Consider the following 13,729-nt stretch of genomic DNA (forward strand, 5'->3'; position numbering starts at 1 on the left):
AGGACAGCATGACAAAAATGGCTATCGCGGTGATGGCACAACCACTATTAAAATACCCAAAAATACCACTTAGCCAAGAAACTGGAAAACAGTGACCTTTCTTAAGAATTTCATTGTTGTTCATCTATATTTTCTTAGTTGCCATACATTATCTTTTTGTATTTTCATAATTAGCCATGAAGTGATGTTAGAAATCCCTATGTTAAATTCTACTGGTTTCTTACTGTAATATTCCTGTTATTTGAAGATAACCAACAGGTCATACACTGGTCCTTATTATTTTCATTGTAGAATGAAACATTTGAACAGTACACTGTTAGAATTTCACTGTGGACTACATGTATATCACCAATTTTGACATTAAATGAACACCGCTAATAGGAAATCTTGCAATTTTACATAAATTGATAAACAATAGATAACATTCATAAAAGTACACTTCTCAAAACAAAATCTCAATTGTAAAATTTATACAGAAGTATATTGTGCAAATATAGAAATTAATCAAAAGTAGTCATTCAACTGTAAAATTTATACAGAAGTATAGTATGTTGTGCATTCAAAAGTAGTCATTTTATCTGAAAAGCGACAATCTCACTGATTCATTGTGGCTTTGGTCTGAAAATAATTCTGCTTCATCTCCTTAGAAAAGTTCAATGACCAATAAGCCATTCTAGGAAACCTGTGGTATTATAGTCACTATAGACAGCTGCACTTTACTGTAACATCATCACATTCTTCAATATTCCTTCCGTACAGAGTAATTAGCTGTGAGTGGATCCTATGAAAGTGAAGTGAAGGAAACAATACACAAAATTCAGAAGACATATGTTTCAGCTAGTGATCCCATTCTATGCTCACCAGTAGATGCCATTTCAACAATGGAAGTATACATCATGAACCCCGAGAATACAAAATTAGTTAATTTATTTGTTCATTAATAAATAATTGAAACTTATGAATCTAAAACAATACATGCACTACATGATTAATTTTCAGACCACAGGACTAAACTAAATGGTCTAGCAGTTATTTTTTGGTTTGATTTTTAAATGTTTTCTAGTCACAAAGTTACTCTTGAATGAAAATGTGTAAAAAAATGTTGACATTCTAATGTTGATGTCAAAGTGTGGTACAGAATTCTAAATATTGCATGGGTAAATAGTTAATACTTACTTTATATTAACTTCTGAAGTTCCCTCCAATAAGTTGCCATCAACATTCCATGGACAGTTTTCCTTGAGAGAAATCACAGAGGAATGACTTGAATGAAAATCAGCATTTTTGTCAGAGGTTGTGTCTGTCCATCTGTGTTTGATTCCTGTACGTATTTTAACTTCCTGGACTGTATATGTCTGCACAAAGGGGAAATCAAACTACAAGCAAAAAGACAATGTACAAAGGCATTAATTAATGTTCACTTGGCTTAAAAGTTAAATAAAATAGCCATTGATTATTTTTGACATACAGGTTTGTTCACACTGTAGTTCATAGGGAGTAAGGGCTCACTTAAAGAAATGGTTTGCAATATTGTCATTATCCAGTGCAAAACCTCAAAAAAGGTAACACATCAAATTAGAGATGATTACTGAAGTCTAAATATGTTAAACTTTTGTTTAAAATGCAGACAGCTCCACCAACAACTATTGGCAAAAAGAATGGATTGTGAAATCATACAAACAAAAACATAGATTGATGAAACCTTAATCTGGCTTAGGTTGTACAGCATTTTAAATAACAATTTAGTGCATGGTGTCTTGTGACAGGGAATTAATTCTCCTAAGGAGGACAAAGCATGCTAACATAATCAGGAAAACTGTATAGGATTTATTTATTAAGCTACGAGAACTGAGGAGGTGCATGTAACAACAATACCATATGGTTCAGTTTACCTGGTTCTTTAAGTTACCGTATCGTTTTAGATGTTTTATGAAGTCTGCTCGTGAACAATTTTGGACAGCAATAAGTGACATGCTTCCATTATCCAAACTAAAATAGAAAATTAAACACTTCTTGAACATTAAGAAGGAAGATTATTTTAGTTTAAATAGTGAATTAAAAACTATTACAGGAAATATTTCTGTTAGGAATTGTTAATGAGTGTATAGACTACGAATTACAGCTGAAGGTATTAGTTCAGCGAGCATTAACGCTGAATGGATTATTGAGACCATTAAAATAGTGGATAGGAATGCCATGTCCATATTACGAAAGTATTAAGTGCTTAACTGCTAATTTTGCTGACAGCAATTCCTAGTCTTTAATAATAAAACTCAGTACTTCTTGACACATTGAAGTCAATTAATACAACACCAAATACAAGTTATCAGTAGACTTTGAGGGGATTGCCAATATATAAAAAAAATTGCAAGTTTCTTATAATATTTGATGCATTTTTGGTCAGAATAATCAATCTATAAAATTCTGATTGAGTATTGTTAATGGCTGGTGATTTTCTTTTGTCTGTAGCATTCAAGTGTTTTGAAAAAAATGGTTCATCAATTTAAGAGAAGTAGTTTATCAATTTTGCATGTTACCCACAAGTAATAGAAGCAGGTGTGAATTTCTAAAATCCGATTTACTATCCAGCCTTATCTGAACATTATCCACTGATTATTTCAACCCTGACCTCAGCAGATTCAACTGCAACCATTTGAAAATCAGGGGATTACACAGCCTGCTGCAGTGTAGGCCCTCATAAGGGTCTAGAATATCTACAATATACATTTTTCTGGGAATGAATCCAAAATGTCATAGGAAGAACAAATATTATAGATATTGGCCTATTCCACTAACCTGGTATTGGGTGCTAGGCCTCTGGGTGCCATAGAACAGACACATGGAATAGCCATGATGCTAATATTGAGGAAGTGTCCCTGTATGGTTTCCCATTTATCTTCATTATCTGGAAAGTGCCAAAACTTTATTTCTGCAGAAGGATGCTACAAAGTTATGTTCACACTTAAAATTTTAAATTATAAATTAAATTGTCTTTTAATACTCACTACATTGTTCAATAGCATTCATTTCATCTTCATTTCTGAAACAGATTGAAAAGACAAGGAATTAATCAATATCTAAAGCAAATGCATTTTGTTAGGAAAATATGACTTTCAATTTGTGTTAAGCATAGTCGTGAAGCTAACAACACTTACTATTCCAGTGAAGGAAATCTGACAGCAAAATGAACTTGTGCAGTATGTATATGCAGAGATAAACAAAAAGTTTAGAAGTTGCCATCAAGATATTCTTCACCCGCTCCCTACCAAAAAAGAACACTCTTGCATTCCTTGCTGAAAGATTTGCCATTCAAAGAACTACAACAGCAGAAACATGTTGCACTTGATACTGAAAGCAACTGAAACTCTCAGGACTGGTGCATTCAAGAATAATAAAAAAAAATTAAACAGTGTGATAACTGATATTTTCAAATGAAAATGACAAAGTTAGAATCTCATTCTCTCAGGGAAAAAAAAAGCATTAGATGTTTAGCTTTTTACTTTCTTGTACTTTTTAAAATTCTTTATTTCACTTTCTGTATTTCATTTGAAATCTACTTTTTATTTCCTACGTTGTACTTCCAGTTTGAAATTTTCTTGCCCTAGTAATGACATTTTAATGTGATTGGTTAAGGATGTTCACTGCTGCTTGCCTCAATCATATGTGCCACATATCCACTATAGAGGGACTCATGATGGAAAATTTATTATATCAAAGAAAACCTTAGCTATCATGTCCACAGAAAGTTTACGGGCAGCTATCAAAAGGTTGAATGGTAAGTATAGAACGTTAACTGTTAAGAGAAATATTTGGGCCATTATCCTATGTACACTTATCTAGAATAGAAAAGCAAAAAATACTAGTATTTATATAGTGACTTTAATAGCCAATTAAGCATATTCGAAGTAAACAATGTCAGTTTCTAAAGATACTCCGAAATCATGCAGCTTTACCTCGCACCATCTCTCTTGATCGCTTTGAATTATGATTGGATTGTTTGTCCAAAATTCTGTACAGGATGAATAAAAATTAAATACAGGGAACGTTTTTTTAAAACAGCAAAAATTATATATTTCAAATACTGCGATATTCAATTATTTATGCTGTGACTAAAATATTATAGCGATGTGTATACCCCTTGTACAGATGATGAACCTTAATTATCCAAAGGACACGGGCAGGGGAGGGCATTTTGTTCAGTTAATTGAATTCTGGTTAATTGAATGCCCGATAACATAGTTTAGCCAAGCATCAGAACCCTGCCAGAGATTCCGATATTCAGATAATCAAATACCAGATAATTGAGGTTTCTATTATTTACTGTGTGTTGTTACATTGATTCTGGGAGGTGTATTGATGTTATTACATAGAATTGTTTTGAGGGATGTTGAAGCCTTGAAACTTTGCTTGGTCAGGGTTTACAGTGGTTATATGTTACTCTTTATTATCTGGAATATTTGATCAACTGGCACACTCCTGGTTCCAACAGTGCTGGTTAATAAAAGGTTTGCTGTATTAGAAAGAATGAGACTGATGTTACTGTCTTTGGTCCCTTCCACAGACTCCACTCCGCAACTGATGGGTCCATCTCTCTTCTGAGAAGCAATCGGAGATTAAACCGGTTTGTTTATGACATCAGTGTCACATCTGATTTGCAAATGAGCTTTCAACCACATATCTGAGCCAGCACTATGACTGATATGACTATTTCTACTTCTGTAACAACACCAGAGTCTGCCATGACTTAGCTCTTCTAATGCTGAAACCCTCATTCATGTCTTTATTAACTCTGACGTAGATTGGTGCCCAGTTAAGAAACACCTTAATTTTAATATTTTCATCCCTGTCTTCCAAATTTGTCCATGACCTCCTGTCTCTTGTATGCTGCAGTTTACAACTACTTATACTCATCTAATCTGACTTCTTAAGCATCCCTAATGATAATGACACTGATTCACTGCCAGTCATGGCTTCAGCTGCCCTTGTCTTAGTACTGGAATTCCTGCCCTAAATCCCTCTACCTCTTTATTTTCTTTCTTTAACATACTCACCTAAACTATCACATTTATCCAGTTTTTGTTCCTCTATCTTAATACCTTTTTATTTGAATTTTGTTTTATAATGCTTCTATGTTCAAAGTGCTATAAGTTGTTATTGTTGAAGTGAAGTCACTTTTGTAATAAAGAAATGTGATATACAGCATAGAAGTAATTTAGCAGAGCTCTTGTGGCATAGTGGTAGTAACCCTATCTCGAATCAAGGATACACAGGTTCAAATCCTACCTCCTCCAGAAAATGTGTAACATCATCTCAGAACAATGACTAGAAAATATCTAGAAACCAGTCAACTCAGGTCCAGGACCACTCTACAGAAGTTCCTTGGGTTAATGCCCTAGGCCAAAACATCATCTGCTACTTCATCAATGATCTTCCATCATAGAATGAGAAGAGGGGATGTTCACTGATGACTGCACAATGTTCAGCATCATTTGCAACTCTTCAGATGCTAGAGAGTGTTTATGCTCAAATGGAGCAATATCTGGATAATATTCAGGTTTGGGCAATTAAGTGGTAAATAACGTTCATGCCATACAAGTACTAGGCAATGACCATCTTCAAAATGAGAGAATCTAACCTTCCCTGACATTCAATGGCCTTACCATCACTGAATACCCCAACATATCAACATACTTTGGTTACCACTGACCAAAAGTTAAATATGGCTGCAAAAGTAGATTAAGGCTATGAATCCGAATGTACCAACTTTGACTCCCCACAACCTGTCAACAATCTACAAGGCACAAGTCAGGAATGTAAATTAGGTATTCCCCACCTGCCTGGATGTGTACAGCTCCAACAACACTCAAGGAGCTTGACATAATCCAAGACAAAGTAGCCTATTTTATTAGCACCACATTCATTCCCTACACTACTGATGTAAAGTAGAAGTGTGCGTCATCAAGATTCACTGTGGAAGTTCACCAAGGCCCATTAGACAGCACCTTCCAAAGCTGGGTAATAATTGCGATAATAATTGAAATCATAAATGGGTTTGTCAGGATGGATGTGGAATAAATATTTCTGAACAAAGAAAATTCTAATCTCCAAAATTAATAATATAGTCAATCAACTTAAATTGTCCATGCAGATGTTTGTATTTCATGAGTCTCCACCTCACCAGCTTTTTAGCATATTCAGTTCATTTTTCCTGGTAGTTTTTACTCCTCTAGTTTCCTTTCCAAAGCATCTAAGTTATTCGACACAATCATTTCCTGTGATAATGAGTTCCTGATACTAACTACTTTGAGCAAATTTCTCCCCATTTCCCTATTGGATATCCCTAGTTTTGGACTTGCCCACAAATTGAAATATTCACTCCACATCCATCCCAACACTTGTGATTTCAAAGTGATCAGATCACTTCAAAACCTTCACTTTTCCAAAGGAAACCCCAACCCATTCACTTGTTCCCAACAGCTTTAATCTCTCAGTTCTGATATCTTGTGTGTCTTTACTGCACTGCATAAAGTGCTTCTACATATTTCTCTATAGTATGGAAAACAGAATTGTGCACAGTACTCTAAATGCATCCTGATCAAGGTTTAGTATTTAGCATAAGGTCATCACTCTTGCATTCTGTACCCTTTAATTGAATCCAGTTGCTCCTTCAGTATTTTAAATTGATTTGCTTACACACAATACAATTGTTTTATAATTTGTTCATCAGCATCCTTAGATTTTTTTGCTTTGTACCCCAACCAGTTTCTTAATTTCTGTCTAAAAGACATACTAGCTCAATTGTCTAACTGGTTGGTATGAGATTCAGAATAATGACAGCAGCGTAAATTTGGTTCCTGTTCCAGCTGAGGTAAGATTTAGGATCGGATTCCTCGTTCTGCCCTTTAAAGTGGATGACAATAGTAAACCATCATTACGGAAAAACAATTCAGAAATGGCTAAGGGTAAAGCGTCAGCAAGCAATAGCTAAGGACCTCCACTTGGGGGAGAGCACTCATTAATGCACGGATAATTCTATCTTTCCTAACAAAGTACATCATCCTACATTTGTTTTTGTTAACTTGCCACTTAACTGATAAGGCTGCAATTTTATTAATATCTGCATGCCTTATGTTGTCCTCGTTCTTTAGTGTTTTCTATTACCTCCACAGCCCAAGTTTCAAATTTGGTGCTGAGTTTCTGGTTTCCAAGTTCAAATCATTAGTGTAAATCTCAATCCATTCTTATCTATTCTCTACTGAAAATAACTGTAGTTGCATGAACTTTTCTCCACAGTGTAGACCCTTTAGGCCTAGATTCATCCTGGCAACCAGCACAACCAAAGGCATTTCAAGTAAAGTAACTGAAACTGCAAGATAAATTTCAGGCTCAGCTCCACTTCTTTCTATTGTGTGTTGATGTAACTTTGAGTTATAACTCGTAAGACTATGGGCAATGATCAACAAGAAAGAATTAATCATTTTCTCTTGATTGTCAAACAAATTACTACAGCCGAATCCCTTTAGTCTCGTCTTTTCTTATATTTTGTGTGACTTCTATTGTGAAGACAGAAACAAAATATTTGTTTAACTTCTCTGATATTTCTTTATTAGCAGTATAATTTCTCCTGTCTCAGCATCTAAGTGACACATGTTTACTTTCACTATTCTATTGCTTCTTACAAATGTTAGAAATTTAAGGTAATCTTTTGGTTTCTAAAGTTGCACCAATACTCAGACTTATTAGTCTTCTTGGCAATATGATAGGCTTCTTCTTTTGCTGAAAAAACTCTTTTGATGGCTTTGGATGCATTTAGCTAACTTTTTTCTCTATTTTTTTTCTTCGACTTTACCTTATTCATTGAAAGAAGATTATTTATTGCTTCCTGTTAATCTGCTTGTATTTACCTGAAGTTGCTGCACTATGCTCTTAAACTTTCTCTTTAGATTTAAACATTTCCACTTTTACCTGAAATATCCACACCTTTCTTGTGCTACCACCTATTATATGATTCACTAAGACATTGCTCCCAGATGATTTTGTCAGATTATACTTTTCTCAGTGCTGTGAATTGACACTCTTCCACGCCATTCTTTCAAATATGCACTCAACTTCTTGATCTGCTTGACATAATGCTAATTTATATTTGCCTCAGGTAGTAATACAGAGATTATTATGTATGAAGTACTGCTTATTATATTGGAACACCAGCTTCTCAAATCTTTACAGTAGAACCTCATTCCTCGTTCAACTTGTGGCCTTGGTTTTTGCATGGACCAAATTATCCACCATCTGCTCTATGTTCTTTAGATGTCAAGTGAAACCTGTTTTTAATTGTGGGCTTAGGCAAGGAACACAATGCTTAGAATTCCTGATCATTGCTGCAGAAACAGTATCCATTCCTCTCACTATTACCACATTTCTTTGCATTCCCCACTGCAATCCCAACAAGTCCAGCGGTTGGGTGATTTTGACTGGGATGAATGAAGCTTCTATAGATAGATCATTAGGTTTATGAAGAAGGTTAAATTAACATGTTATCTAAAATAATTCAGTTAACTGAAACTTGAATAGTTAATTAGCAAACTAAACTGTTTATAACCTACCTTTTGTCTTCCTGGTCTACCACATAAACATTTTCTGATGGTAGAAAGGATAGTTCACAATTCTCAGGCCTAAAGATATGAAAAGTTATGAGTTCAAAAATTGTTTTTGTTAAAATTCACAGGAAATGTTCAACCATTTGTCAAAGTAAAATTATGGGGGATGTGTAGTAATTTTCTAACCAATTAACACAAAATCTACAGTATTGTGTAACATTTTGGCCTTTTTATGAGAGAAAAGACATACATGCAATACAAATGGTTGTGAGAAGAATCACTTGACTGATTTATAAAATGAAGGGATTATCTCAAGAAGAAGATGGATAGGTTGGGTCATATCCATTGGACATTCAAACTGTTGATCTTACTGAAGCATAAAAGAATCTGAGGGGACTTGACAGTATGGATGGTGAAAGGATGTTTTCCCCGTGAGAAAGATTGTAATAAAAAGATACAGTTTAAACATAAGGAGTCTCCCATTTAATACAGAGACGAAAAGTTTTTTTCCCAAGCGTTGTGGAATGCTCCTTTTACAGAATGGTAGGGGGCAAAGTCATTATGTAATTTTTGGGTTGAGTTAGACAGATCTTTGATTGATGAGGGAGCTAAAGGTTAGCTGAGATATATAGACAAACTGATTTGAAGACACAATCAGATTAGTCATGATCTCATTGAATGGCAGAGTAGTTTTGAAGGACTGAATATTTATTCCTGCTCCTAATTCATATATTTGTCAGTTTGTAACTGGGCTAAATTTCTTTGTAGGAAAAAACAACTTGGAGCTAAATGTTCTCTTTTTTTATGTATATATCGACTAAGGAGGACAAAAGTCTTCTTGGGTAAAATGTCATTTTTCTTACTTAAGATTTGTCAGTGTTTTGATAACAGCAAACTCTCTCCGCTGGCTGGAAGGCATCCAACGATGCTTTTCTGCTAAGGCCAGGGTTCTTCCACCAAAGCCAAGCATAGCTGTGAAACCAAATTGAAGTAGCCTGTTGTGACTACAAAAGGTACAAACATCTACTTTTTGGAAGTTACCTAAAACACAAGAGGACGCCAAGAATAAAAAAGACAATGTTAAAATCCAACCACAACAAAGATCTGTTCTGTCATTCTACGCCATCAAATCCAAATGATACAGAAATATAGTGGCATAAAAACATCAGACTTCACAACAAAATATCAAACATCCTCAAAATAAGAGAAAACATGGAAATACTGTACTAGCAGCATTGCATATAAAAGGAAAAGAATGAAGCTAGACTTTTATAAATTACGAGCTATGACCCAGTTAGAATATTGTGCTCAATTCTGGATGCCAAAATTTGGAAAGGATTTTGATACCTCAGAGATGATACTGTAAGGCATGGCGGAAGAGCTCAAGGCCTTAGTGTGCTCCTCCTGCTTTATGTGGGAAGCCAGGTATATTTCCAGCACCTAGGACTAGCATGTGTGCAGGAAGTGTCTCCAAATGCAGTTCGTGGAGGCCTGAGGTTTGCAACAGGAGAGGTAACTGGGGACTCTCGAGCATCTGCAAAGCTGAAATAATCGTGGATAGCACGTATATGGGTGGTGGTGATACTGCAGGCATTGACTTCACAGGCAGAAAGGGAATGGGTGACTGCCAGGCAAAGTAAGAGGTCTAGACAGGCCATGCAGCAATCCTCTGTGGCCCTTCCTCTAGAAAACAGGTATAACCTTTTATTTACTGTTCAGTAAAATATCCTCTCAGGTGAAAATAGCAACAGCCAATGTTTGCTCTGCTGCAAAGGGAGAAGCAAAAGTGTGGAAATACAATAGTCATAGAAATTCAATTGTAAGGAGAATGGATGGATGTGCCTATGGCCACAAATTAAATTGCAGGATGGTTTGTTCCCTCCCTGGTCAAGCAGCTACAGGGCATCCTGGAGAGGGAGGATGAATTGGCAGTGACTGGTACAGATTAGTAACAATGACATGGGTTTTTTAAAACAAAGATAAGGTCCTGTAGTAATTGGAACCAGGTGAATCTTACTGACTGCAAGATCCTTGATTAGGGTTGTTAACCTTGGCCAGAAAAGCTCTGGTTGACCAACAGAACCAGGAGACTATGCCGTCCTTGGTAGTATACTGGTTAGTATCATTGCCTGTCATGCGGGTGACCAGGGTTCAATTTCCTGCTGGGGAGGACCTGACTATTTTGGGTTCAAGTGGTGCAGTGGTAGTGTCCCTACCTGTGAGCCAGGAGGCCTGTATTCAAGTCCCACTTGATCCAGTGGTGCGTGATACCATCTCTGAACAGGTTGATTTTTAAATATATAGAAGCACGAGACTTTAAAAGAAAATATAACCAGGAGATTCTAAATCTCTTCAGTTCAGAAAAAAAAATAAAACCAGGAAATTTAAAATCTCCAAAGAAAAATAATAGAACCAGGAGATTAGAATCTCCTCAGTTCAGGGGACTGACTCTAAGCAGTGTACTGTACTCAAATGTATAAAGGATGACTTGGTGATGAGATACCAACATCTGTACAGTTATTTCAGTGGTGACAGGAGAAAACAGTATGTTGCTGAAGAACGTTTGCTTGCAAGAGTCATCTTGAAGCTGGGATAAACATTTCTGGCAACATTCAGGAAGTTGGACTCCTTCAATCCTGCTGTCAAAGACTGGGCCCATTATGTGCAAAGAATGCAATATATTTTCTAAGCAAATGATATTGGGGCAGATGAAAAGCAATGAGTAATTCGTCTGACTGCAGACCCACACCATTTTCAGTTATAAGGGGCTTAACTTTCCTAGAGGCACCAGACACTAAAGCCTTCCAAAGTTGACGGAATTGGTTAAGGAATATGACAACCCAAGCCTCCTCTAATTCTGAGATACTACAGCTTTATTCAGCTGTTAGAGAACTGGGGGAATCCGTATTGGCATTTTTGACAAGTTTGGGATGACTGTCAAAGGCATGTGTTTTTGGGTTAACCCTGAATGAGATGCTGAAACACTGTTTGGTATATGGCATTAATGACATAACCATGCAGAAGCACCTACCAGTTGAAATCCAACTGGACTTCAAACACGTGCTACTGCTGTCGTCATTAGAAAATGTGGCAAGTAGAGCATAGAAGCTATAAAGCATTCCAATGGAAGTAGACTCCCTCACCTCTCCAACTGAGCTTGAGGAACGCCACTTGAGTGTAGGCAATTGCACAGTCTCATGCAGCACATATCCTGAGCAGAGGGACCCTAGCAGAACACCACAATAAAGCTGAACCTTGGCCAAGTGGTTAAAAAGTTCTTCAGGATTTGGCCGGGCAAGCCATTGTAGTTGCTGCTAGAATATGGACTCAAGACAGCAAAGGAGTCCTAAAAGGCCTGACTTCAGTAAGAAAATTCATAGGCTGGTACCAGGAGTGTGCACACCCTAGAAAGTCTCCCACATGTGGGTTAGAAAAATTAAATTGCTTCGTGACATCTACATCAGAAAGCTTTAAAATTAATGTTTGGTTAAACGGTCACCTAGTTCCCATGGAGGTTGATACTGGCACAGCTGTATATACGGTTGCAGAACCTGTCTTTAACAAGATTCGCTCGAGATTTCAGATCTTAAATTTGCACGAGATCTCAGCCAGTCTGACACCATGCATTGGGGAGCCCTTGCAGATGAAGGGTATGACTTCAGTTCTGGTCTCCTTTGAGCAGTTGGTGCAGTTACCAGTGATTGTAATAAAAGGCTCAGGCCCAAGCCTATTGCAGTGGAATTGGTTGATGAAGATTCAGCTAGATTGGTTTCAACATTTTTCGATTACAAAATGACTGCCTCTTTGAAGCCCTAGTGAAATACCCAGGAATATTTCAGGAAGGGCTGGGATTATCAAAGGGATCAAAACCACTTTATAGGTTGACCAGGAATTAATTCTGGGATTTTGCAAGGCCCACTTTGCTTTGTGTACGAAAGTAACGATGGAAATCAGAAGGCTGGAGAGCAAAGGAATTTTCAAACCAGAGCAGTTGTTCAGATTGTGAAGCCTGATGGATCAGTTTGCCTTTGTGGGGATTGGAAGCAAATGGTAAATTACTTCTTGAAGCTGGATAAATACCCAAACCCTCACATGGAGGACTTGTACACAAAACTGGCAGGGTGAGGAGGGGGTGGGGCTGTCCTTTACATGAGCTATGCCCATCTGCAATTTTAACTGGATGAGTCGTCCCACAAGTACACTAACATTAATACCCATAATTGTTTATATCAATATACAAGACTGCCATTTGGGAGATCATCAGACTGTGACCTTTTACAGTGGACCATGGAGGAGAACATTTTACAAGGGCTACCTTAAACTGCCAAATATCTGGATGACTTACTAATAACAGGGAAGAGCAATAAAGAACACTTGGAAAACTAGGATGTAGTGCTTAAATGTTTCTCCCAGCTGGCGTATGTATTAGAAGGGAGAAATGTGTGTTCTGGACACCCAAGTGACCTACTTGGGTTACAGAGTTGACAAAACTGGGTTACACCTGTTGGAAGATAAAGTAGGAATGATCAAAGTAGCCCAGGCTCCCACGTCTCTAATGGAGCCTACGTCTTTCCTTAAGTGAGTGAATTTTTATGGAAAATTCATATATAACCTTGCCTCCATCTTGGCACCCTTACACTTGATGTTGAAAAAGGGGTCAGCCTTGGAAATGGTCGCATAAGCATGATATAGCCTTTAGGGAAATTAAAAAGCAGCAATTGTCATCTAAGGTGTTGGCCCAATACGATCTGAAGCAAGAGGTAGCGCTGACATGCAATGCCTCTCCGTACAGTACCAGGGTAGTGTTAGTGGCCTAAGGGAGAGGAAAGACTAATAGCATATGCTTCCCAGACTTTGGCTGATGCGGAACACAAATATGCCCAGACAGAGAAGGTAGGTTTGGCGGACATCTTTGGTGTGAGGAAGTTCCAATATCTTTTCCGGACAGAAATTTGTCGTAATAATTGATCACGAACCCCTGCTAGGGCTACTGAAAGAAGATAAAGATGGTGCTGCCCACAGCTTCCTGTAGAATTCAGCATTGGGCCTTTAATCTCAGTACATACAAATTAGAGCACAGTCCAGGAAGCCAAGTGGTTAGTGCAGATGCCTTGAGCTGCCTCCACTGGCAG

General features: G+C 37.1%; 1 protein-coding gene across 1 annotated transcript in view; it reads right to left on the reverse strand.

The window, feature by feature from the left end:
* Positions 1-699: 699 nt before the first annotated feature.
* Positions 700-13,729, reverse strand: part of cerkl (ceramide kinase-like) — a 160,173-nt gene continuing 147,143 nt past the window's right edge. Inside the window, 8 exon segments of the mRNA XM_060828120.1 lie at positions 700-781; positions 1,177-1,376; positions 1,893-1,989; positions 2,797-2,905; positions 6,993-7,011; positions 7,799-7,843; positions 8,633-8,672; positions 9,461-9,638. Coding sequence (XP_060684103.1) covers positions 700-781; positions 1,177-1,376; positions 1,893-1,989; positions 2,797-2,905; positions 6,993-7,011; positions 7,799-7,843; positions 8,633-8,672; positions 9,461-9,638 — 770 coding nt within the window.

This window comes from Hemiscyllium ocellatum, chromosome 7, assembly GCF_020745735.1.
Source record: "Hemiscyllium ocellatum isolate sHemOce1 chromosome 7, sHemOce1.pat.X.cur, whole genome shotgun sequence".
Lineage (NCBI taxonomy): Eukaryota > Metazoa > Chordata > Chondrichthyes > Orectolobiformes > Hemiscylliidae > Hemiscyllium > Hemiscyllium ocellatum.